Source organism: Aythya ferina (assembly GCF_964211825.1).
Source record: "Aythya ferina genome assembly, contig: HAP1_SCAFFOLD_29, whole genome shotgun sequence".
In the NCBI taxonomy this organism is placed as follows: domain Eukaryota; kingdom Metazoa; phylum Chordata; class Aves; order Anseriformes; family Anatidae; genus Aythya; species Aythya ferina.
This window is the reverse complement of record NW_028181463.1, coordinates 3,805,528-3,832,011: the sequence shown is the minus strand read 5'-3', so window position 1 is coordinate 3,832,011 and position 26,484 is coordinate 3,805,528. Positions and strand designations below refer to the sequence as shown.

At 50.0% G+C, this 26,484-nt stretch overlaps 2 protein-coding genes across 2 annotated transcripts in view; both read left to right on the top strand.

The window, feature by feature from the left end:
• LOC311427925 (olfactory receptor 14C36-like) overlaps nt 1-26,484 on the top strand; it is a gene marked incomplete at both ends in the record, with an annotated part of 221,329 nt that overhangs the window by 124,218 nt on the left and 70,627 nt on the right. The gene's annotated exons all lie outside the window — the stretch shown is intronic.
• LOC311427993 (olfactory receptor 14C36-like) lies at nt 16,527-17,441 on the top strand (the record flags this gene model as incomplete). The annotated part of the gene is made up of 1 exon (XM_084539564.1): nt 16,527-17,441. The coding sequence occupies one exon, from the start codon at nt 16,527-16,529 to the stop codon at nt 17,439-17,441; it is 915 nt and encodes a 304-aa protein (XP_084395690.1).

The window sequence follows — 26,484 nt, the reverse complement described above, 5'->3', positions numbered from 1 at the left end:
GGCACAACTTGTGGCCATTTCCTTGAGTCCTATCATTAGTTATCTGAGAGAAGAGGCTGACCCCCACATCATCACATCCTCTCTTCAGGAAGTTGTAGAGTGCAGTGAAGTCTCCCCTGAGCCAAGGTAAATAATCTCAGTTCCCTCAGCTGCTTCTCATAAGACCTGTGCTCCAGCCCCCTCAACAGTTTGGTTGCCCTTCTTTGAACATGTTCCAGGACCTCGATGTCTTTCTTCTAATGAAGGGCCCAAAACTGAACACAGTGCTCGAGGTGCGGCCTCACAAGAGCCGAGTACAGGAGGATGATCACCTCCCTGCTCCTGCTTCGCTATTTCTAATACAGGCCAGAATGCCCTTGGCCTTCTTGTGCACCTGGGCACATGGCTGGCTCATGTTCAGCCGAGCATCCATCAACACTCCCAGGTCCTTTTCCTCTTCACAGTCTTCTAGCCACTCTGCCCCAAGCCTATAGCATTGCATGGAGTTATTGTGGCCAAAGTGCAGGACCCTGCACTTGGCCTTGTTGAACCTCATCCCATTCACCTCAACCCAGCAATCCAGCCTATCCTGATCCCTCTGAAAGGCCACCCTTCCCTCATATGGATCGTCACTACCTCCCAACTTGGTGTCATCTGCAGATTTAGTGAGGGAACACTCAATCCCCTCATCTAGGTCATCAGTAAAGACATTAAACAAGATAGGTCCCAGTACCGACCCCTGGGGGACACCACTTGAAACAGGATGCCAGCTGGACTAACCAAAAATCTTGGTTAAAGTCTCTGAGGAGAGACATTATGGGCTTCACAAGGACAATGGTAGCAGTGTCACAGGTAATCATAGAAACATAGGTTCATAGAGTCATAGAATGGTTTGGGTTGGAAGGGACCTTAAAGATCCTCTTATTCCAACCATCCTCCTACTAGACCTGGTTGCTCAAAACTCATTTCAATCTGTTCTTGAACACTTCCAGGGATGGGACATTCACAGCTTTTCCAGGAAACCCGTTCCAATGCCTCACCATCCTCAGAGGAAAGAATTTCTTCCATATATCTAATTTAAACCTGCCCTCTTCTAGTTTGAAGTCATTACTTCTTGTCCTATCACTACACCCCCAGACAAAGACTGCCTCCCCAGCTTTCCTGTAGGTCCTCTCTAAGCACTGGTAGGTTGCCCTAAGGTTTCTCGGGTGCTGAGTAGTACCAGTTCTCTCAGCACGCCTTCATAGCAGAAGTGCTCCAGCCTGTTGGTCATCTTTGTGGCCCTCCTCTGGACCACTTCAAATAATTCCATGTACTCAAACTGCCACGTTAAACCACAGAAGTCTTTTTGGCACACGGTGTGAGGCACAAAGTGTTGAGATAATGACAGATCTTACCACAGAGTGCTAAATTTAAATTGTTATAAGCATTAGACCAGTTTAATAGTTGCTGATCACAAGGTCGACATTTTGGATCTCAGGTCTGTTGGGCTTGTTTTCAGAAATGTGTTGTATAGCACATTACTTACTACACGTGTTCCCGTTGTGCTCTTTATCATTTCTGGGTCTGGTTTAAAGTTATTTTGCTATGTTGTGTAGCACTGGCTTATGAGTCAGGAAAATTACTGGTCATGTGACAAATCTGTTCTTTGTACTGAGCATTGCCATCACCTCCATACCTCAGGAACCATCACTCAGAAACTATTAAGAATTACACTCGACTTTTTTGCTTTAGGGAGCCAATCTAGGGGGAGAAAAGGGAGGGACACTTCTCCACTTCTTCACTATCTCCTTCACTTCCCCTTCTCCTCCAGGCTAATTACAACAGCTCTACAAAGCTTAGAATATCCATGGGATGGTCCTATTGTGATGTCTCCTGAATGTGTTTCAACTGTTGTTTAAGGATAAGCAACTCTTGAAGAATGCCCTCCAGAGACCTGCCCCAAGGCCGGAGAGTTAGGAGTGGCAGGGAGCATGGGAGGATCTGGGCAGGCACCTAGAGCAGTGGGCATCTCCAGTGCTTTGGAACTTCCCCCCTGAGCACGTGCAGAATCCTTAAAAACTGCAGAAGTGCTTGAAAAGGAGGGGTTATCACCTTGGCAATTCCAAAGGGAATTCCAAAGGAAGCCTCACTCAGTGTCACTCCAACCCCTGTGATGGGCCCTGAAGCTACTCCAACACCTCTGACATGTCCTGCAGCCACTCCAGCCCCTGTGACAGACCCCAGGTCTAGTCTGGGGCCTAGACCAGACGCCCAAGGTCTGCTCTTGCTAGGCCAGAGCACCAACCTTTGCCAGATTCCACTGCTTCTACATGCAGGAGAAAACAGTGGGTGTGAAAATCAGGCTCCTGAGAATGGAAAAGAACTACTGCCCAGAAAAGAAAGGAGGGAGAAGAATGTTGATCTATGAAACCTTGACATAAACTTCCCCACGAGAGGATACTTTCAAGATCCAAAAGGGTACAGGTGGGGTTTTAAAGGATGTTAAAGAGCTGTCTACCTTGCCCAGTCCCTGGGAGGACCCTTCCATTTGTGGACTTGTTGAAGGTCAAAGAAGAGCAGGTGCAGATGGTTAATGCAATGTTCTACCAGTTGGGGACAGGCTGGACATCAGTCAGTAATTAGCAATTGCACTGTGTATAGCTTGCTTTGTACATAACAATAATAGTACTAAAAATAATTACTATTATAATTCTTTCTCTACCATTTCAGTCCTTTCAACTGCCCTGACCTCAACCGATAAACATGTGGGGGGGTTGGTGTGAGGCAACAGCTGTGTGGTGCTGAGCTGCCCGCCAGGTTAAAGCACATCATGTTTGACAACCACAGTCCAACAGCACAAATCAAACTTCTAAAAATCTTGTGTTCAGAGAGGAGCAGTAGATGATCAGTTCAGTCTGCCTCAGTGAGCACACCCCAGCAGAGACCCTGCTGCCTTCGGGAGCTGTCAGCCCTGAGGCCTTGGGGACACCTCGAGGGAGCCCAAGGGCACAGAGCAAGGGATGCCATGGTCGGGTGCTGTGCTGCTGAGCTGGGCCGGGCTCCTTGGCCCAAGGGCAGCTCCTGGCAAGCGCTGCAGAGAGACAGCTGTGCCCAGGAGCAGCTCCTCTGCACAGTGCAGCAGGGCTGGGGGCTCTGACCGCAGCTGGCACACAGACAAGAGAGAAGGAGAGAGGGCTTGGAGGCACTGAGGAGCGCAACAACAGAGGGCAGCGTGTGGCAGGACACATCTGCAGGCTCTTGACACTGTGAGGCTCTTGCAGCAGGGCCATGCAGGTGGGGTTGCCAGAGGGGTCTTCTACAGATGGCACATCCGATGGCTGATAGCATCTGGCAGGGTGGGTCTCTCTGTTTCTCCAGTGAGGAGTAGAAGATGTGTTAGAGAATGGCATTTAAAATTGGATTTTTCAAGAGAAAGACCAGGGCAGGGACTACCTGAAAAGCAAGACGTTTTTTTCAGTCAGTGTATTCATATTCCTGCAGTGGAGTGGACGAAGGTTTCATGGTAATGAATTTTCAGGGTTGTACAGGAGACTGAGAATCCTGGAGTATTGTACTGAGAAATTAATATATCAGTAATGAAATTTGAAAACTACCTTCCCAAACCTCATCTCACAAATTGCACCAATATCATATTGTGGTCCTCTCAGGTTTTATCCTAGCTGATCTTGGGGAGCTGCAAAAGCCCTGATACCCCCTGTCTTTGGGAGGTGTCTGCAGGCCGAGGCAGAGCAGAGATTGTTTTTAAAGAGAAGGAGCTGCCTCCTCTGCAGGCAGAGCTGCAGCACAGGAGGGTCTGCTGAGTGTCCGTCTGTCCCTCCCTGGCCTTGCCTCCCCTGGCAGCAGCACGCTGGCATTCCTCCTGGCTTCTCCAGCTGGCCGTGCTGCTGCTGGTCTTGTTCCCAGGCTGGCTGGGGATGGGGGTTTCACATGCCCATGGGGTGAGTCCTCGGTGTGCTTGGGGGAAGGGGAGTACGGGGACAGAGTGAGTGGTCTGGAGATGGGCACTTTTAGCCTGGATGCCTCTGCTCTCGGCCGTGTTCAGATTCTTCACAGGTCAACCTCTGAGTAGAACTTTCCTGCAGCTCTCACAAGGTGGCTGAGACCAGCACTGATGGACAGATTGTCTGTCCTCACTAAAGGACACTCCGCACTATAGGGACTGCCCCTTTTACTCTGAGGATGCACAAAGTTTCCCATCAAGTGCAGGAGAAATGCTCAGGAATTCTGTTTTAGAAAATCTCAACGAGTGTGATAGGTTAACAACAACAAAAAATCTGACCCTATACAATCAAAATTAAAGAAATCTGTATATGTATATATGCTCTGATGTTGGATAACCCGGGAGCAACACTGGGGCAAGGTTCTTTGATATCAGCAGTGAAGTGAGTCTGAGAGTACCCCATGTTCTGCCTTTCCTCTGGCTATTGGGCATAACTGACTCTTCCATTGCCCACAAAGGAGTCCCCTGCTCCCAGGGATACCCTCAGGCAGCATCAGGAAGACCTCATGAAAGGGACTTGCAAAATGTCTTACTGGAAGTGGACAACTTTTCTGGTGATATTAGATGAGAAATGGGATTAATTTTTCTCTGATAAATCTGTTGTATGTTATTACTGTTCTTCCTCTTCTATGTGCAGGAACACATCCCAAAAAAACAGATGTCCAACAGAAGCACCATCACTGAGTTCCTCCTGTTGCCATTCGCAGACACACGTGAGCTGCAGCTCCTGCACTTCGTGCTCTTCCTGGGCATCTACCTGGCTGCCCTCCTGGGCAACGGCCTCATCCTCAGTGCCGTAGCCTGCGACCACCGCCTCCACACCCCCATGTACTTCTTCCTCCTCAACCTCGCCCTCCTGGACCTGGGCTGCATCTCCACAACTCTGCCCAAAGCCATGGCCAATGCCCTCTGGAACAACAGGGCCATCCCCTATCAAGGGTGTGCTGCTCAGGTCTTCTTTTTTGTCTTATTGTTTGGAGCAGAATATTACGTTCTCACAGTCATGTTGTACGACCGCTACGTTGCCATCTGCAAGCCCCTGCACTATGGGAGCCTCGTGGGCAGCAGAGCTTGTGCCCAGATGGCAGCAGCTGCCTGGGGCAGTGGCTTTCTCAATGCTGTCCTGCACACGGCCACTACATTTTCCCTTCCCCTCTGCCACGGCAATGTTTTGGACCAGTTCTTCTGTGAAATCCCCCAGATCCTCAAGCTCTCCTGCTCAGAGTCCTGGCTGAGGGAGATTGTGCTTCTTGTAGTTACTCTCTGTTTAGCCTTTACATGTTTTGTTTTCATTTCATTTTCTTATGTGCAAATCTTGAGGACAGTGCTGAGAATGCCCTTTCATCAGGGTCGTCATAAAGCCTTTTCCATGTGCCTCCCTCACCTGGCCGTGGTCTCCCTGTTTGTCAGCAGTGTCCTGTTTGCCTACCTGAAGCCTCCCTCCATCTCCTCCACATCCCAGGACCTGATGGTGACAGTTCTGTACTCGGTGGTGCCTCCAGCCGTGAACCCTCTCATTTACAGCATAAGGAACCAGGAGCTCAAGGAAGCCTTGAGGAAACTCTTTGGACACATGCTTCTTTGGCATCAATAATGTGTCTATAAAAATAACAGGAAAGAGAGGTTATCTGAAAAAAACTCTTCATACAATAGCTTGTAATTCTTCTATTTTTTTTAATTATTTCTTAAACTTGTAATTTTGACTGAATTCTACTTGTGTAATCCTACCTATTAATTAAGTTATTATCTGTCACCCAATCATCTAATATACCTACAGTACCAGGCTCTCTGTTTGGATAAAAAGAATACAGAAACTATGAATTTTGGTGGTGTCAGCTGCTCCCTCTTTGCATCTGCTATGGAGTTGGGGGAGCAGCCCCAGCACGCAGGAGGGGCTCAGGGCCAAGAGCCCAGCTGACACATGCAGAAGCAGCCCCGGTGGCCCTCGGGGCTGCCCCTCACTGCCCGCTGGGCTCTGCCTCTCTGCTGCCTTTGGGTCAGAGCTGCTGCTTCCCTGGAGCCATGGCCATGGCCAGCAGCAGGACGTGGCCTTTTCCCTGCTGCTCTCTTTTGGCTTCCACATTGTGCTTCTTTTCTTTCTGGGTAAGCCCTGATATCTTGTGTACCTTCGTGACAGTCCTGTTGTCTCTGCAGTGGCATCCCTGTGGCTGCAGGCAGCAGCAGGCACTGTGCAGCCCTGGGTAACAGCTGGCCTCCCTGCTAGCACCACAGTAACAAGAGGGTCTTGCTCAGGGCAAACCCAGAACCCTGGACACCTCTCCAAAGCTGCTGCCAGGAATACACCCAAGAGGTTGCTCCCTGCTCTTCTGTTTTCTGGGGTTTGTCATGGAGTGAGGGACAGAGGCTGAAAGTCCCAGGGTGGTTTGTGGGGAAACAAGGGCAGGACTAAGAGTTCCTTTTATGGCGGCACGTGCCCAAGCAGATGAGAACTGGTCTTGGACTCATCTATATTAGACTGCACCCGCTGTAGTGGGGCTGACGGCCAAAGCCAGCCTGGAGAGGAATTTGGAGCTTCCAGGAGATGTCAAGGGATCTCTAGGGACAGGGTGCTCAGTGGGTAGTGATTAGAACCTCATAAAATGACTGTGCAAGGTTGTTTCAGGTAACAAACAAGGTGAATCTGAGGAGTGCATGGGCAGCTCAGACTGCTCAGGCTGGATCAGCTGTCACTGCAGATTCTCCTCCCAGCCTCTTGCCCACATACAGCCAACTGTCTCCTGGGGCAGAGTGAGAAGCACAGAAGGCCTTGATGCTGTGCAACCACGGGTGACCAACACTGTTCTGGTCACCTATCAAAAACACAGCACCACAGGGCCTGATCTGCAGAGAGAAACTCTGTCCCAGCCATGAGTCATCATACCCACAATGGAGAAGAAGGTCTGGAAGGAGTCAAGAAAGTGCTAATAGACACCAGGACAATTGAGGAAGCCCAGAGGCGCTTCTGAAGGGTCACTGAGTGCCACCTGAGAGGCAGTGCTGGGCAGTGGGGAGGGCCAGGAGAAAGACTTGTGAGAAGGCTGTGAGAAACAAGGACACTCAGGGCTTTAGCAGATCCTTAAAGTCCTGCCTGAGTCCCCAGATGGAAAGCAATCTATGTCTGTGCGTTGACAAGAAGGAAGTGGTGAGAACCGGATGGGGGGCAGGGCTGAAAGGCCCTGTGTGAAGCTGGAATGATGGAGAAGTGTCCACCTTGCATGTGTGCCTCAGCCTGGGAGCAGGGGCCTGCCCATGTTTCAGGATGGCTGGGCTGTGCTCAGCCATGCCCCAGGAGATGACCTTGCTCTCTTCCTCCCCACCACTCCCCACACGGGGCAGGCCCTCAGGAAACACCCCTGAACCTGGAGATGCACCAACCTGCTGCACTGAGGTGCCACTACGGCAGGGGAAGAGGGGAGGGTTGGAGAGACACATGGGGCCTGAGGGCAAGAGTGGTGTGGCCTGGGGAAGTGAGTGCCTGGGAAAAGTTACCCTGGAGCCATAGGAGCCATTCTGGAAAGGAAACTTGTAGGGAGGAACCGCGCTTTTGTGGCAGTGCAGAGCTGCTGGGCACATTGTGCAGGGTGCTCTGATGGACATTTGTGTCCATTTCCATCGTGTCTTAAGTGCCACTTTTCTCAGGAATAGAGTAGCCAACAGAGCACTGACAGATAGTCTAAGATTATGAAAGGCATCATAAGCATGCCCCTAAAAAGATAATTGATATGGGGAAATCAGGAGAAGCCTGGCCAGGAGAAATGTGAGACTGAGAGGAGGGAATAGGGGCTTGGCCAGCTAAAATTAAGGATTTTGTAGAGGTAAGAGGGTCCAGGTTATGCTGATGCAGCCGTAACTCTGACTTAAAATAGTCATACAAGGCTATTCCCCAGCTTTAACCTGTAAACTTCTTTCTTAAACCTAAATGCTACTCAGCACCCTGACAGGAATCCACTACTCTAATGAGTGACCTCAACGTATCCCTAGAAGACAAAACTCAGCCCATAGCCGCTTCCCCTAGCTCTTACTCTCTTAATAACTCTGATCTCTGCCCTTAATACTAGCATTAAAATGGTCTATTTAACACTAGAAAACTGCTTAAGAGACCTAAACAAAACCCTAACTCCAAATAAATGTGAGTGGCCATGGATCTGATCAGCTTGTGGGTCACAAGGAGGAGATGGGTGGGAATGCTCTGAGGAGCTCAGCTCTGCCTCAACATCTCCTGCCCCAGCAGGAACAATGTGACTGTGGCAGGGACTGTGAGGTCATTTCTGCCTCTGCATTGATAGGGCAGCAACAGGAACGTGTCACAGAAAGGGACTGTGAGGTCACTTCTGTCTGTAGGTGGCAGGTCACCTTGACTTCTCCCTGGGAGCTGCACTTTTGGGCTGACATCTGGCAGTGGCCCTTCTAGGCCAGCACAAGGCACCTGCTTGGTATGCTGACTGGGGGATCCCCTCTGCCTCCAGACCCAGGAGGACCCAGGCAGAAAGAAGGCCCCCAGATGGGTTGTCCTGTCCCTTCTGCTTGAGTCCATTGCTGCACAGCAGCAGGCACAAGGCTTGGCTGTGTGTAGCCAAGAAGCTGCAAGGCCAACAGCAGGCCCCTGGCTTGGAAGCTGCTCCTGAGGTGACTTGTGTCTGCTTCGCTGAGAGGCCGCAAGGAGCCTGCTGGGTTGGGATGCCTACTTCAGGAGTGGTTTCCAACATGATGGAGCTTCCTTTGGCAGTAGGAAAGAGCAGAAGAAAAAACTTCCACACAGTGCACCTTGGAAGTTAAGCATTGGCCACAAGGAGGAAGAAATGTCCCTCAAAGGGTTTTGCTGTGGTGCCAGAGGTCACCCTCTGATCAGACCCTGGCTTTGTGTTTCAAGGAACAGCTGGTGAGGGCTGACGAGACATGGGTGAAAGCAAGGGATGAAAGCAAGGTGGTGAACAGAGATGGATGTCTCCAGACTTCACGGAAATAGGTCAGACTATGGCACATGATAGGAAAGCCTGTAGAGGGGAAGGCAGAGGGTGCTGGTAGAAATGGCAGGCCCAACAGCCCTGAAATTTCTGTCCTCTTGGCTAGAGTTTATGAGGAAATATATTTTATTCATTGTGATGAGGCCTCATTGATTCCTTGCAACCCTGTGCAGCAGCTCAGAGGTGTCATACCACTGTTCTTCTCATGACATCACACTGCCCACCACATCCCACAGAACCCCAGGAAAAGCCTTGAGCCAGATGTGGGGGTGCAGGATCTCCTCTCACAGTTCTAGGGGTCAGGCATTTGCTCTTCATCACAAAAACCAACCAAGATTTTTCTCAGCACAGTGCTTTGCCTGTCTGTAACCATGACCTCCAATTATCTGCCCTAGCAAGGCCCTGGGGAGGCTTTGTTAGTAACAGCCCTCAGTGGGGCCCATTAATACTCCAAGTCACTTCAGCTTTTCCTTCTGACTATTTTTTCTAGCAGTTGCATCATTCTCCTCTCAGTACCTGAGCTTCATAGACTGAGCACCTAAATACACCATGGAACTCATTAAAATGAAGAAACTCCTAACATCTCTTTGATAGTTGTCTTCAAGCCTTCACGCCTTGTGAAGAGCTTGCAAGATGTAATTAAGGAAGAAGATTTCAAAGAGCAACCAATAAAAAAATTTTCAGTTTTCAAAGGCTGAATTTTGCTGCATTTCAGTTTTGAGCCTCATTCTCCTATTGCTATTCATCCAGGGTGACTTCTTTAGAGACCTTCATCGGGATGTTAGAAATGGCTCATTTTTCAAAATAGGATTAAATAAAAAAAATAGGATTTATTAAAAGAATAGAGGTAAGCAAACAGCGCTGGGTGCACTGAGAGTCTCCGCTCCACCAGGACGCACACCAGCCACATCAAGCAGCTGATTTTTATGCTCCTAGACTAATACATATTCATTACTACTTCTAAAAAAATAGGTTATTACAATTAGCTTCCGGGGTCCAGTCCCTCCTACTGGAGCATGCGCATCAGTCTCCGGTGGTCCCTCTTGGGTTCTCTAGGGGTCTTTCATGCTGAAGGCTCGTAGTCTTCCTCTCCAAGTTTTTTTTCTCGTCCTTCCCCTTTGTACTTCCTTGGCACTGTGTCAAGTTTATACAGCATCCCCTACAGGTCTTGTCTCCTAGCCACCCTTCAGCTTCTTTTTTTCTTCTTCTTAATCTCTTGGCCACCTGGCCAGATATCAGAGGCCTACATAGTATCCCATAACAGTCACCAGTTGTTATCAGTTGTTCTGAAACCCCCAGACATCAAAGACTTCATACAAACAGAAATAGCTTTCTTATTGACACTTCACCAGTAATTAAAACATTCTTCCCCAGCCATTCACAGACACTTCTATAGCAGTGTTAAGTTAATCTCGAAGAAGACAGGAAAAAAAAAGCTGTAACTGTTAGAAATAGAAGTCCGGAATAACAAAAGCAAACAGGTTCATAAATTTAAGGAGTATATTCTGAAGACTTGATAAATTGACTAGAATGAGGAGGAGACTGGGACACACTGCATCTGTGGTTCAAGAATTAAATTACCAGTGCAGGGCCCAGAGGCAGACAGGACTGTTCTATATGGATACAGATTGTTAAAACATTCTTAACATCTGGAATCGTGTCCTGAATGTTATGGGGCTGTGCAGGTCAAAATTAGAAGGGCCAAAGCCCAGCTGGACCTCAATCCATCTATTATTGTCAAAGACAATAAAATAAATAAATAAATAATATTACTACTTTAAATGAAGGAGGATTAGGGAGAATCATAATCCTTTATTGGATTCTGGGGGGAAAACCTGGTTAAAAGGGATGAGTTAAAGGCTTAGACACTTAATGCCTTCTTTGCCTCTTTACTAGCAGCAAGACCAGTTGTTCCCCTGGACATTTCTTCCTCCTCATGGCCAGTGCCAACATTCCAATGCACACTTTGTGGCATTTTTTTCTCTGCTGCTCTTTCCTACTACCAAAGGAAGCTCCATCAGGGTGGAAACCACTCCTGAAGTAGGCATCCCAACCCAGCAGGCTCCTTGCGGCCTCTCAGCCAACCAGACACAAGTCACCTCAGGAGCAGCTTCCAAGCCAGGGGCCTGCTGTTGGCCTTGCAGCTTCTTGGCTACACACAGCCAAGCCTTGTGCCTGCTGCTGCCCACTCATGGACTCAAGCAGAAGGGACAGGACAACCCATCTGGGGGCCTTCTTTCTGCCTGGGTCCTCCTGGCTCTGGAGGCAGAGGGGATCCCCCAGTCAGCATGCCAAGCAGGTGCCTTGTGCTGGCCTAGCAGGGCCACTGCCAGATGTCAGCCCAAAAGTGCAGCTCCCAGGGAGAAGGCAAGGCTGACCTGACACCTCCAGACACAAAGTGACCTCCCAGTCCCTTTCTGTGACACATTCCTGGTGCTGCCCTATCAAGTGCAGAGACAGAAGTGACCTCACAGTCCCTGCCACAGTCACATTGCTCCTGCTGGGGCAGGAGATCCTGAGGCAGAGCTGAACTTTCTCTCACCCCCTAGGTACCTGTTTTTCTCTTTCTGGGTCAGAGAATAAGCAAAGTTTTAATGGGAGTATGTGTTATCCTGCTAGTGGTGTCAGGTCTTTGGTTAAGACATAGACAAGGTCTGTGGTTTTAGGTCTGCCAAGGAATCTAGGGTTAAATAGAGCATTTTAATGTTAGTGTTAAGGGAAGGCATTGGGTTTAGTAAGAGAAAAAAATTAATAATAAAAAAAAAAAGATTCCTTTCAGAGTACTGTAGTAGCATTTAGGTTTAGGGATTGAAATTACTGTTTCAAGTAAGGAAAGGGACATATGTGACTTTTTTAAGTCAGTGTTACTGCAGTATCCACACTACGTAAACCCTCTTCCTTCTATGAAATCATAAGTTGCTGCTGGCCAAGCTCTTCTTCCCACAGAATCACAGAATCATAGAATTGTCTAGGTTGGAAGAGACCTCAAGATCATCGAGTCCAACCTCTGACCTAACACTAACAAGTCCTCCACTAAACCATATCACTAAGTTCAACATCTAAATATCTTTTAAAGATCTCCAGGGATGGTGACTCCACCACTTCCCTGGACAGCCCATTCCAATGCCTAACAACCCTCTCAGTAAAGAAGTTCTTCCTAATATCCAACCAAAACCACCCCTGGTGCAAATCTAGCCTGTTCCCCCTCGTTCTGTCACCAGGCACGTGGGAGAATAGACCAACCCCCACCTCGCTACAGCCTCCTTTGAGGTACCTGTAGAGAGCAAAATGGACACCCCTGAGCCTCCTTTTCTCCAGGCTGAACAAGCCCAGCTCCCTCAGCCGCAACTTGTAGGACTCCAGATCCCTCACCAGCTTAGTGTTTTCTCTGGACTTGCTGGAGCACCTCGATGTCATTCTTGTTGCGAGGGGCCCAAAACTGAACACAGTACTCAAGGTGCGGCCTCACCAGAGACGAGTACAGGGGGACAATCACTTTCCTAACCCTGCTGGTCACACTGTTTCTAATACAAGCCAGGATGCCGTTGGCCTTCATAGCCACCTGAGCACACTGCTGGCCCATATTCAGCCGACTATCAACCATCACTCCCAGGTCCTTCTCTGCCTAGCAGCTCTCCAACCATTCCTCTCCCAGCCTGTAGCTCTGCTTGGGGTTATTGTGCCCCAGGTGCAGGACCCTGCACTTGGCCTTGTTGAACTTCATACAGTTGGCCTCAGCCCATCGGTGCAGCCTATCCAGATCCTCCTGCAGAGCTTTCCTACCCTCGAGCAGATTGACACACGCACCTACCCTGGTGTCATCTGCAAATTTAGTGAGGGTGCACTCGATCCCCTCATCCAGATCATTGATAAAGATATTAAAGAGGACTGGCCTTAGTACTGAGTACTCATGCTAAATCCAAAACACAGCTTCATACCAGCTACTAGGAGGAAAATTATCTGGATCCTAGCCAACTCCTGTACACCCACAGACTAAGGGCATGATATCCCTCTGCGTATATCAACAGAGAAAAGGTGGTGGTGATTAATTGGAAAGTACTGGAGCTGAGCATGGTGCAGATGGTATGGAATATAGGGTGGATATTGTCCATGTGTTGTCTGGGATAGACTTAATTTCCTTCTTATTAGATGATACAGTGTTGTATTTTGTATATAGGACACAGTTCCAGACAAAGTAACAGCATGCATGAGAAGGAAGAACAGAAAAGTGGAATCTGGCAGCCTTCTATCCCCCACCCTTCACTGATTCTGTGCTGTAATTCCATTCAACTAGTTCCTGCTGTATAATCCAAACTGTCCTGCAAACTCCTGTTACTGTTATCTTGTGAGAAACAGCACAATCACGGTGAGCCGTCTGCCTGCAGACATTAACAGCTGACAGAATGGAGCTTCTGTGCAGGGGAACCTTGAGAAACTGCGGGATTTTGCCTACACAAACCTGCTGACATTTACACGGAGAAGAGCCCAATCCTGCACCAGAGGAAGAGGAACCCCATACATGGAGGCACACTGGGACTCTGCTGAGTGAGCAGTGCCCAGGAGGAGGAGGGCCTGGACACCATGAGGGATGCCATATGAGCAGTGGTGCCTGCTCAGCAGGAATCAGGCCAGCTTCCTACAGAGCTCCCTTCTGAGGAGCAGGAACACCAAGAAGATCTGAGTTATCAGACAGCTCAGATCAAATGTGACACTACCCACAGAAGGGTCTGCATCTGGCAGTGGAAGATTAGGAAGTCCGGGAGTCTCTCAGACAGCCTGCTGTGGAGAGGAGTAATGGCTGTGGCAAGGCTGTAAGACCCATCAGGACTCAGGTCTTTGTGTCCATGGCTATGGCTGTTGTCTCTGCCACTGAGGCCTAGGAGGAGACGGCTGATCGTTAAAGCATCAGGGCCTCATTGCCTCCTCACCCCCACCCATGAACCAGGCAGGGGTCGTACCATTCTCCTGCACTTGGCCATGCACATCCCCATCTCCTACTGCCCCACAAAGAGCCCTGAGCAAGGTGTGGCTGCTAAGGATCTCCCTTCTCAGGGGACAGGGGTCAAGGTCTGGCCCTTGTTCTTGGTGACACACATCCAGTTTTCCTGCACATCAGTGTCACCTTCACATTGCCTTTGTCTCCTTGTCCTCACTGCCTCCAGGGTTCTGCTCTAACGAGCTCCAAGGGAGGCTGTGTCAGTGCTGGCCCTCAGGGGGACACTGCAGGAAACTTGCCTCTGACTTGGACTTCTGGAGAGATGTCTTCAATTGTCTCTGAGTGCCTGAGGTTCATGGGCTCATCAGCAAAGCCCCCAGAGGGGTGATTGCATTCCCTTGGGCTGATGCTGTGCTGCTGAGCTGGGCCGGCCTTGTGGGACAGAGAGAGCTCGTGGCAAGAGAGCCCTGGTGCAGAGAGACAGCTGTGGCCAGGAGCAGCTCCTCTGCACAGCGCAGCAGGGCTGGGGGCTCTGACCGCAGCTGGCACACAGAGAGGAGAGGAGAGAGGGCTTGGAGGCACTGAGGAGCGCAACAATAGAGGGCAGCGTGTGGCAGGACACATCTGCAGACGCTTGACACCGTGAGGCTCTGGCAGCAGGGCCATGCAGGTGGGGTTGCCAGAGGGGTCTTCTACAGCTGGCACATCTGATGGCTGATAGCATCTGTCAGGGTCGGTCTCACTCTTTTGGTAATTTGGACTAGGAGAAACTTTAGAGAATGGCATTTATGAATGGGCATTTCAGGAGGAAGACTGAGGCTCGCTTAGTCTGAGGAGAAAGGCTTTTTTGGATTCAGTGCTCTAAGTGCCAAATTCTTGCAGTGGAGGGGAATCTGAGTGATTGTAAGCACACAGCTTGTGGTCTGGGGTCTCTTAGCATGGACAGGGAAGAGATGTGGGGACAGAGAACCAGTTCCCAGCAGGGCTATAGGCAGGCAGTGAGAGGGAGCTGCTGACAGAAATGTTTTTTGGGGGAGGGCTCAGGCACCTCCCTGGGACAATCGCTGCTCTTCTCTCCCACCAGCACAGGGCAGCTGAGACCAGAATGGATGGACAGACTGGCTGTGCTCTCTGAAGTACACTCTGCACTAGAGGAATAGTATCTCTGACTCTGAGGATCCACAAGGCTTTTTTTGTAGTGCAGCAGGAACGACAGCATAGAAAAAAAAATTGCCGCAGCCCTTCTCTGCCATTAGGTGATTTGGGAGTAAAAATTTCTTCATATGAAGAGTTAAACTGATCTGACAATACCCCATGCTCCTCTTTACTTTTTTTTTTTTTTTTTATAGGTATGGACTGTTAACTACACTGCCTACAGAAGAGTCCCCTGTTCCCACGGACTACTTTAGGCAGCATCCGTCCGGGCTCATGAAATGGACTTGCCAAATGTCTGCTTAAAAGGCCGATATTGAATCAGATATCAACAGATAATTGTGTTGTATTTTCTTACTGCCTTTTCCCTCCTTGTAGAACAAGAGACAGCTGTGCCAAGGAGCAGCTCCTCTGCACAGTGCAGCAGGAAAGAGACACAGAGGCAGACACGGAGAGGAGAAAAGGAGAGAGGGGCTGAAGGCAGTTGGCAGTGAGAGGATTCTGAGAGCTCCCTGCAGGAGAATCCTGCACAGCCCTTGACAAGGTAAGTGCCTGGCTGCAGGGCCATGCAGCTGCAGGTCCTGGAAGGGTCTCGTGCTGGGTGTTGTTTCTGGGAGGGCAGTGGGCAATGCAGTAGGCTTTGGGAGCCCTGCTGGGTTGCCCTGCGAGGTGAGGAAGTCTGGCAGAAGCTCCTTGGAGTGCCCTAAAGCAGGTTCCCCTGGACAGCAATGAGCAGAGTCGCCAAGCCTTCTCCAGACTCTGCAACGCTGCAGCTGGGATATGGGACACTCCAGCTTTCAGATATCCAGCTCTGTCTGTGGGGCATCCTCCTGGCTGCAGGCTGCTCTCCAGCAGGATGCAGCTCTCTTGTGGCATCTTTGTGTTATCCACATGCCCCAAGGAGAAGACACCTCCTTGCTAAGGCCATGTCCATGCTGCTGGATGGCTGTCTGTGGGCAGCTGCAATGAGGTGCAATAAGTGCAATGACCTCTACACCTCTTGCTAGGAGGGAAGAGCTGAGAACTTGCTCACAACAGACAGACAAGGTGAGACTCCTGTCCAGCTGCACTTGGACTGCAGCTTCTTTGCTCTCAGCTTTCTTCAGTTCCATCTCAGGGAAACACCTAAGTGTTGTGGTCCTGCAGCTTACAGAGGGCTGACAAAGGGCATCTGAGAAAGAGAGTGTTCAGCAGTGGCGTCTGAATCCCTGTTCTGCATTGGGATGCATTGTTTGAAACAGCACTGTAAATTCCAGTGACCTGATCAGTGGACTGAACGAGAGTTTCCCCCATATTCCTGCTTCCCCCTGATAAACAGCAGCATGGACTCTTCTGCAAGCTCAAGCAAGAGAGCTGTGGAAAGGTTATCCTGCAAAGAGAGGCTCAGGCAGGGTAGTGCTCCAACACTTGCAATAGGTTTTCCTCAGAGAAGCCTCCTCTAACTTTGTTCTGTCTTTTTTCTTCAACAGACAACTGTGTCCAATGCCAGCAAATGCCCAACATCAGCTCTGTGAGTGAGTTCCTCCTGCTGGCATTCGCAGACACGCGCGAGCTGCAGCTCCTGCACTTCGCGCTCTTCCTGGGCATCTACCTGGCTGCCCTCCTGGGCAACGGCCTCATCCTCAGCGCCGTAGCCTGTGACCACCGCCTCCACACCCCCATGTACTTCTTTCTCCTCAACCTCGCCCTCCTCGACCTGGGCTGCATCTCCACCACTCTGCCCAAAGCCATGGCCATATCCCTCTGGGACACGAGAGCCATCTCCTATCAAGGATGTGCTGCTCAGGTCTTTCTCTTTGTCTTCTTGATTGCATCAGAATTTTATCTTCTCACTGTCATGGCCTACGACCGCTACATTGCCATCTGCATGCCCCTGCACTATGGGAGCCTCGTGGGCAGCAGAGCTTGTGCCCAGATGGCAGCAGCTGCCTGGGGCAGTGGTTTTCTCAATGCTGTCCTGCACACGGCCACTACATTTTCCCTGCCCCTCTGCCACGGCAATGCTGTGGACCAGTTCTTCTGTGAAATCCATCAGATCCTCAAGCTCTCCTGCTCAGATGCCTACCTTAGGGAAGTCGGGGCACTTGTGTTTAGTTTTTCTTCAGCCTTTGGTTGTTTTGTTTTCATTGTGCTGTCCTACATGCAGATCTTCAGGGCAGTGCTGAGGATTCCCTTTGAGCAGGGCAGGCACAAAGCCTTTTCCATGTGCCTCCCTCACCTGGCAGTTGTCTTTCTGACTATCAGCACTTCCATATTTGCCTACCTGAAGCCTAAATCAATCTCTTCGCCATACCTGGACTTGGTGGTGACATTTTTATACTCGGTGGTGCCTCCAGTATTGAATCCTCTCATCTACAGTATGAGGAACCAGGAGGTCAAGAAAGCCCTGTGGAGATTGATGATTTAATGTGTTTCAGGAGAATAAGTGCTCAGTCTGCTTCTGCAGATGAGTCTTAATGTCACTCATTATAGGAACAGCTTTAGTTCAGTTAATGTTACCCACTAAAATGATATTGGTCATCCCAATTCCACTTTGGTATATATTTTTCAAGTCTAGCTCAGCAACTGTACACAAAGATCATGTCTGTCTGTGTACTTCAGGAAGGAGCTTGCACTGCCTGGTCTGTGTGCAGGGGTGCAGAGGAAAAGAGTCCCATCCCAGCAGCACGGCCAGGGAGCACCAGCGCTTGGGGCATGCAGAGCTGCTCTCTTGCCACTGCCGCCATGTCCTGCTGAGCCCTGCTGGTGGGGGCAGGCCCGGCTGCTCCTGGAGCTTGGTGCCAGTGCTGCTGTGGGGCTGTGCTGGGACTGCAGGCAGGGACAGGCAGTGGGCACGGCAGTGGCACAGCTGGCCTCCACTGCAGCACTTCCCTCCTAAGGGGGGATCTCCTCCGAGGTGGACTGAGCAGAGCTCATATGCTCAATCTGGTGTGAGCAGGCAGAGGAGAGCTCTGCAGCCACAGGGCATGCAGCAGACTCAGCAAAGGAGCCTGGGGAGTGATTCCTTGCAGCCCTGGGGCAATGGCAGTAACCTCATGAGCTGGGTCTGCCTCCCAGCCTGCCCAGCATGGCCCTGCAGAGTGCCCCCGTGCCCGGGCACCACAGCCCCCTCACTCTGCAGAGCACCACCGCCAGCTGGGGCTGGGGCTGGGGCTGGAGCTGGAGCTGGGGCTGAGAGGGTGCTTCCCCTGAGTGTCTGCTAGGCCAGATTCAGTCTTCCAGACTTGAGTGTGATCTTCACTGTGCACAAGGAGCTGACAGACCGCCAACAGGCATGGGGCTGGAACATTGTCTACAAGGTCCCTCTTGCCATATCACCTCCCAGGACTGGCACGGAACTGACTCCTGTGCATCAGAGAGGCTGGGAGCCCAGCAGGTGTGCCATGAGCTTGGAGGATCACAGCCAGATTATTTCCACCTTGGCAGCTCCTGGGCAAAAAAGGCGGTGCTTTGTAGGTGTGGTATTCTTTGCTCACTGGTGCATCAGAAACACTAAGTTCAGCAGGAAGCAAATGGCTGTTAAATGGCATGTGAGGTGAGCTCTTTCTGAAGTAGCTGACAGGTCACCCTTGACTCCTGGCTGGGATCTGTGCCTTTAGGCTCACATCTGCCAGTGTCCATGGTAGGGCAGCAGAAGGCACTTGCTGTGCATGTAGTTTCTGAGATCGGCTCTTTCTAAGTAGCTGGTATGCCCCATAGTGGAAGAGGTCTGTCCTGGTTTCAGTTAGAACAGAATTAATTTTCTTCCTAGGAGATGGTGGAATGCTGTGTTTTGGCTTAGGATGAGAAGAGTGCTGATAACACCCCGATGTTTTAATTGTTGCAGAGCAGTGCTTATACCAAGCCAAGGACATCTCAGCCTTTTGCTCTGTCCTGCCAACAGGCAGGCTGGGGGTGCAGTAAGAGCTGGGAGGGGACAGACCCAGGACAGGTGACCCAAACTAGCCAAAGGGGTATTCCATACCATCTGACATCATGCTAAACAATATATAGGGGTGGTTAGCCGGGGGTAGGGGGCCGGACTGCTTGGGGTTAGGCTGGGCATCGGTCAGCGGGTGGTGAGCAATTGCATTGTGCATCACTTGTTTGTACATATTATTATTACTTTCCTATTATCACCATTGTAACATTATTGTTATTATTGTTATTATTATTTTGTTATTATTATTTTACTGTCTTATTAAACTGTCTTTATCTCAACTCACGGGCTTCACTTTCCATTTCTCTCCCCCGTCCCAGAGAGGGAGGGGGGAGGGGGAGCGAACGGCTGTGTGGTGTTTAGCTGCCAGCCGGGTGAAACCACGACAAGGTCTTGGATAGGGGTTGTCATGTCAGAGGTGTCAGCTTTTGCCTGAAGTCATCCTTTAGGACTGCTTTCAGTTTTCTACACAGAGGGGGCCACTGCCTCCAAGATGCTTGGGGCAAACTGAACCATGCATGAGGGTTTGGAAAAAGATAGCCTGGGTGCACAGAAACCATTCCGTATCCAAACGTTGGAGGCAGGAAACAAAATTTTGGGGTGGTACAAGAACTGCTGGGCACATTGTTCAGGGTTCATATACAGCCTTTGTGTTATTTTCCATCCTGACTTAGGTGCCATGTCAGTCTCAAGAAAGGAGTACCCAACAGATATGAGAAAGATACTCTAAGATCATGAAAGCCATCAGAAAGCTGCCCCTAAGAAAATGAATGATATGGGAAAGTCAGGAGAAGCCTGGACAACAGAGATGTGAGATTTGAGGGAGGGGAGAGATCAGCAGAAATTAATGATTTCTGTGAGGTTAGAACATTCAGGCAATGTTGATTCTGCTGTAACGCTGGCTTAAAACAGTCATGTAAAGCCCTTCCCCTACTTTAATCAGTGTCATTAATCCCCAAACCTAAATGCTACTCCACACCCTGACAGGAATCCACTACTCTTATGCCTGACCTCAAAGTATCCCTTGAAGCCAAAACACAGCCTATAGCCGCTTTCCTTTATCTTTACTCTCTCACTCACCCTGATCTGATCAGCTTGTGGGCCACAAGGAGGAGATGGGTGGGGATGCTCTGAGGAGCTCAGCTCTGCCTCAGGATCTCCTGCCCCAGCAGAAGCAATGTGACTGTGGCAGGGACTGTGAGGTCACTTCTGTCTCTGCACTTGATAGGGCAGCAGCGGGAATGTGTCACAGAAAGGGACTGTGAGGTCACTTGTGTCTGGAGGTGACAGGTCACCCTTGACTTCTCCCTGGGAGCTGCACTTTTGGGCTGACATGTGGCAGTGGCCCTGCTAGGCCAGCACAAGGCACCTGCTTGGCATGCTGACTGGGGGATCCCCTCTGCCTACACACCCAGGAGGATTCAGGCAGAAAGAAGGCCCCAACATGGGTTGTCCTGTCCCTTCTGCTTGAGTCCATGACTGGGCAGCAGCAGGCACAAGGTTTGGCTGTGTGTAGCCAAGAAGCTGCAAGGCCAGCAGCAGGCCCCTGGCTTGGAAGCTGCTGCTGAGGTGACTTGTGTGTGGTTGGCTGAGAGGCTGCAGGGAACCTGCTGGGTTGGGATGCCTACTTCAGGAGGGGTTTCCAACATGATGGAGCTTTCTTTGGTAGTAGGAAAGAGCAGGAGAGAAAAAACTGCCACAAAGTGTTCCAGGAAGGCTGGCACTGGTCACAAGGAGTAAGATATATCCCTCAAAGGGTCATGCTGTGGTGCCAGAGGTCACCCTCTAATCAGACCCTGGCTTTGTGTTTCAAGGAACAGCTGGGGAGGGCTGACGAGACATTGGTGAAAGTAAGGCATGAGAGCAAGATGGTGAACAGAGATGTGTGTCTCCAGACTTCAAGAAAATAGGGCAATATCTGGGACAGTATTGGAAAGGCTGCAGAGAAGGCAGAGGGTGCTGGTAAAAAGGGAAGGCCCAACAGCCTTGAAGGTTTTTCCCCTTGGCAGTAGCTTAGGAGGAGATATGTTGTACTCACTGCAATGGGGCCTCATTGATTCCTTGCAAACCTATGCAGCAGCTCAGAGGTGTCATACCACTGTTCTTTTCATGGCATCACACTGCCCACCACATCCCACAGACCCCAGGAAAAGCCTTGAGCCAGATGTGGGGGTGCAGGATCTCCCCTTCCAGTGGCTGGGGTCAGGCCTTGGCTCTTCTGCTTCACTAAAACCAACCAAGATTTTTCTCAGCACAGTGCTTTGCTTGTCTGCAACAATTATCTACCTTAACTAATCCCTGGGGAGGCTTCGTTAGTAACAGCCCTCAGTGGGGCCCATTAATACTCCAAGTCACTTCAGCTTTTCCTTCTGACTTTACTTTCTCTAGCAGTTGCATCGTTCTCCTCTTAGTACCTGAGCTTCATAGACTCAGCACCACAATACACCATGGAACTCATTAAAATGCAGAAATTCCTAACATCTCTTCCATAGTTTTCTTTAAGGTTTCACGCCTTGTGCAGCTAATTGCAGAGCTTGCACAACATAGTTAAGGGAAAAGATTTCACAAAGCACATAATAAAAATATTTTCTTGTTTCAAAGGCTGAATTTTGTTGCATTTCAGTTTTGAGCATCATTCTCCTGTTGCTATTCATCCAGGGTGACTTCTTTGGAGACCTCCATAGGGAGGAAGAGCAGAGTCTGGAGGTCTGACACCTTCACTGCCAGCAGTGGTCTTTGTCCCTGTAACTGCAGCCCAGCCCAGCACATGAAACCCTTTCTAAAACAAGTCACGTTTTCTTGGGGGGGGGATAAAATAAAATAAATAGAATAAAACTGAAAAGAAAAGAAAAGAAAAGAAAAGAAAAGAAAAGAAAAGAAAAGAAAAGAAAAGAAAAGAAAAGAAAAGAAAAGAAAAGAAAAGAAAAGAAAAGAAAAGAAAAGAAAAGAAAAGAAAAGAAGAAAAGAAAAGAAAAGAAAAGAAAAGAAAAGAAAAGAAAAGAAAAGAAAAGAAAAGAAAAGAAAAGAAAAGAAAAGAAAAGAAAAGAAAAGAAAAGAAAAGAAAAGAAAATTGAAATGACCATTGGAACCAGAGAAATTCAGATTAAATATTAGTAGGTACCTGGTCATCCATTGTCTCTCTTGGGTCTTCTGTAAAAAACTCAGGATGAAAAGTAAAGACATTTACTTTTTTTACCCTACTCTATTGTCCAGTCAATAGAGTAGGGCAGTCCTACTTCCTGTGCTGTAGATGCAGAAGGCAAAAAGAATTGCATTGTGCCTTACACTACCCAAGTATGTGTAACCCAGAACAAGTCTTACAAGGAGCATCTGACGGAGCTGGGCTTGTTCAGCCTGGAGAAAAGGAGGCTCAGGGGTGACCTTTTTGCTCTCTACAGCAACCTCAAATGAGGCTGTAGCGAGGTGGGGCTTGGTCTGTTCTCCCACGTGCCCAGTGACCAGATGAGGGGGAATGGCCTAAAGTCGTGCCAGTGGAGGTTTAGGTTGGATATTAGGAAAAACTTCTTTTCTGAGAGGGTTGTTAGGCATTGGAATGGGCTGCCCAGGGAAGTGGTGGAGTCACCATTCCTGGAAGTCTTTAAAAGGTGTTTAGATGTAGTGCTTAGTGATATGGTTGGTGGAGTCCCTTGGGAGGCGGTTCTGAAGGGCAGGGGGGTCCAGGAAGGCTGGGCGCTCTTCAAGAGGGAAGTCTTAATGGCGCAGGAACGGTCTGTTCCCACGTGCCCAAAGACGAGCTGGCGGGGAAGAAGACCGGCCTGGCTCAACAGAGAATTGTGGCTTGATCTTAGGAGGAAAAAGAGGGTTTATAAGCTTTGGAAAAGTGGGCAGGCCACTAAGGAGGACTTTAAAGAAGTAGCGAGGCTGTGCAGGGACAAAATTAGGAAGGCCAAAGCTCATCTGGAGCTCAATCTGGCTACTGCCGTTAAAGATAACAAAAAACGTTTCTATAAATACATCAACACAAAAAGGAGGACTAAGGAGAATCTCCATCCTTTACTGGATGCGGGGGGAAACTTAGTTACAAGAGATGAGGAAAAGGCGGAGGTGCTCAATGCCTTCTTTGCCTCAGTCTTTAGCGGCAATACCGGATGTTCTCTGGATACCCAGTACCCTGAGCTGGTGGAAGGGGATGGGGAGCAGGATGTGGCCCTCATTATCCATGAAGAACTGGTTGGTGACCTACTATGGCACTTAGATGTGCACAAGTCGATGGGGCCAGACGGGATCCACCCAAGGGTACTGAGGGAACTGGCAGAGGAGCTGGCCAAGCCGCTGTCCATCATTTATCAACAGTCCTGGCTATCGGGGGAGGTCCCAATCGACTGGCGGCTAGCAAACGTGACGCCCATCTACAAGAAGGGCCGGAGGGCAGACCCAGGAAACTACAGGCCTGTCAGTTTGACCTCAGTGCCAGGAAAGCTCATGGAGCAGATCCTCCTGAGAGTCATATGCAGCACTTGAAGGGGAAGCAGGCGATCAGGCCCAGTCAGCATGGCTTTATGAAAGGCAGGTCATGCCTGACGAACCTGATCTCCTTCTATGAAAGAGTGACGCGCTGGGTGGATGAGGGAAAGGCTGTGGATGTGGTCTACCTTGACTTCAGCAAGGCTTTTGACACCGTCTCCCACAGCATTCTCCTCAAGAAACTGGCTGCTCTTGGCTTGGACTGGCGCACGCTTCGTTGGCTTAGAAACTGGCTGGATAGCCGGGCCCAAAGAGTCGTGGTGAATGGAGCCAAGTCCAGTTGGAGGCCAGTCACTAGTGGCGTCCCCCAGGGCTCGGTGCTGGGGCCGGTCCTCTTTAATATCTTCATTGATGATCTGGACGAGGGCATCGAGTGCACCCTCAGTAAGTTCGCAGATGACACCAAGTTAGGTGCGTGTGTCGATCTGCTTGAGGGTAGGAAAGCTCTGCAGGAGGATCTGGATAGGCTGGACCGATGGGCTGAGGTCAACTGCATGAAGTTCAACAAGGCCAAGTGCCGGGTCCTGCACCTGGGGCGCAATAACCCCAAGCAGAGCTACAGGCTGGGAGAGGAGTGGTTGGAGAGCTGCCAGGCAGAGAAGGACCTGGGAGTGATGGTGGATAGTCGGCTGAATATGAGCCAGCAGTGTGCTCAGGTGGCCAAGAAGGCCAACGGCATCCTGGCTTGTATCAGGAACAGCGTGACCAGCAGGGCTAGGGAGGTGATCGTCCCCCTGTACTCAGCTCTGGTGAGGCCGCACCTCGAGTACTGTGTTCAGTTTTGGGCCCCTCGCTACAAGAAGGACATCGAGGTGCTTGAGTGGGTGCAGAGAAGGGCAACGAAGCTGGTGAGGGGCCTGGAGAACAAGTCCTACGAGGAGCGGCTGAGGGAGCTGGGCTTGTTCAGCCTGGAGAAGAGGAGGCTCAGGGGTGACCTTATCGCTCTTTTTAGGTACCTCAAGGGAGTCTGTAGCGAGGTGGGGGTTGGCCTGTTCTCCCACGTGCCTGGTGACAGGACGAGGGGGAATGGGCTTAAGTTGAGCCAGGGGAGTTTTAGGTTAGATGTTAGGAAGAACTTCTTTACAGAAAGGGTTGTGAGGCATTGGAACAGGCTGCCCAGGGAAGTGGTGGAGTCACCATCCCTGGAAGTCTTCAAAAGACGCTTAGATGTAGAGCTTAGGGATATGGTTTAGTGGAGGGCTGTTAGCGTTAGGTTGGAGGTTGGACTCGATGACCTTGAGGTCTCTTCCAACCTAGAAATTCTGTGATTCTATGGTTTAGCAGAGGACTGCTTAGTGTTAGGTCAGAGGTTGGACTAGGTGATCTTGGAGGTCTCTCCCGACCTAGATGATTCTGTGATTCTGTGATCGTCTAGTCAAACCTTCTTCTAAGGACAGGGACAATTTCCATTAGATTAGGTTGCCCAAAGTCACCTGCCAACTGGCCTTGAACTAGGGCTCACCTATCTGTGTTAGAGTTTAAGCAACGGTTTGTTGGGAGGATTTGGTGTTCTGCATCAGTTGTCAGGTCTGTGGCTGGGGTATGGACAAGCTTCGTGGTTTATGGTTTTCTTTAGGTCTGCCAAGAAGTCGTCTAGGGTTAAAGAAAGTGTTTTAATGCTAGTGTTAAGGGAAAGGATTAGGATGAGCAAGAGAGTAAAGGTAAGGAAAGGGGCTATGGGCTGAGTTCTGCTTGAAGGGATACTCTGAGGTCAGGTATTACTGCAGGGGATTTCTGTCAAGGTGTTGGAGCAACATTCAGGTTTTGGGATTAGGGTTACTGGTCAAAACAGGGTAAGGGTTTTACATGACTGTTTTAAGCCAGTTTTAAAGCACCATCAATATTGCATGAAACCTCTTACCTCTACAAAATCGTTAATTTCTGTTTCCCAAGCTCCTCTTCCCTCCCCCAAATCTCACTTCCCTCTTGGCCAGGCTTCTCCTGTCACCCTCATATTGGTTTTCTTATTGGGATCAGCTTTCTGATGGCTTTCATGATCTCAGAGCATCTGTCTCACTCTGTTGGCTACTCTGTTGCTGAGACAGAAGTGGTGTTGTAGTCGGTAGGGAAAAGGGCACAAAGTTCTGTAGGAGCATCCTGCACATGACCATCCATTCCGCACCTCCACAGAAGTGTACATCCTATGAAGAAGCCTTGTTTCCAGAATGACTCCTATGGATCCAGGGTAACATTTTGCAGGTCTTCGTGCAGGATTTACCTCCTCTCAGGCATCTTGGAGGCAGTAGCCACCCCTAAGGAGAAAACTAAAAACACCTATGAGGTATGAGTTTAGTCAAAATTTGAGATCTCTGACATGACAACCAGAGGTGCTGCTCTGCAGAGCGAGGGAGCTGTGGTGCCCGGGGCACGGGGGCACTCTGCAGGGCCGTGCTGGGCAGGCTGGGAGGCAGACCCAGCTCATGAGGTCACTGCCATTGCCCCAGGGCTGCAAGGAGTCACTCGCCAGGCTCCTTTGGTGGGGCTGCTGCGTGCCCTGGGGCTGCAGAGCTCTCCTCTGCCTGCTCACAGCAGATTGAGCACTTGAGCTCTGGTCAGCCCACCTCAGACATGCTTTTGGTCCGTGGGCTCCATTCACTGCTGTCTCCTGGGCTCACGCTGGCCTGACAGAGGAGGCCAGAGAGTGATTTTTTGCAGGCCTGGGTTAATGGCAGTGATATTTCCTTGTTTCTCACGGCCTTCTCACATGTCTTTCTCATAACCCTTCCCACTGCCCAGCACTGCCTCCCAGGTGGGAATAAGTCAACCTTCAGAAGGGCCTTTGGGCTTCCTTCATCATCCTGGTGCTTATTAGGACCTTCCTGACTCCCCACAGAGCTCAGAGGGAGCCTTCTTGTCCAGTGTGTGGACCTGTATTGGCTCTGACTGTGACGAAGTAATTCTCTGCAGAGCAGCCCCTGTGGTGCTGTGTTTTCAATATGTGACCATACTGGGTCTGGCTGGGATGGAGTTAACTTTTCCTGTAGAAGCCCACCCAGTGCTGTGCTCTGCTTGAGTAGCTAGAACAGCACTGGTATCATGGTTGTGT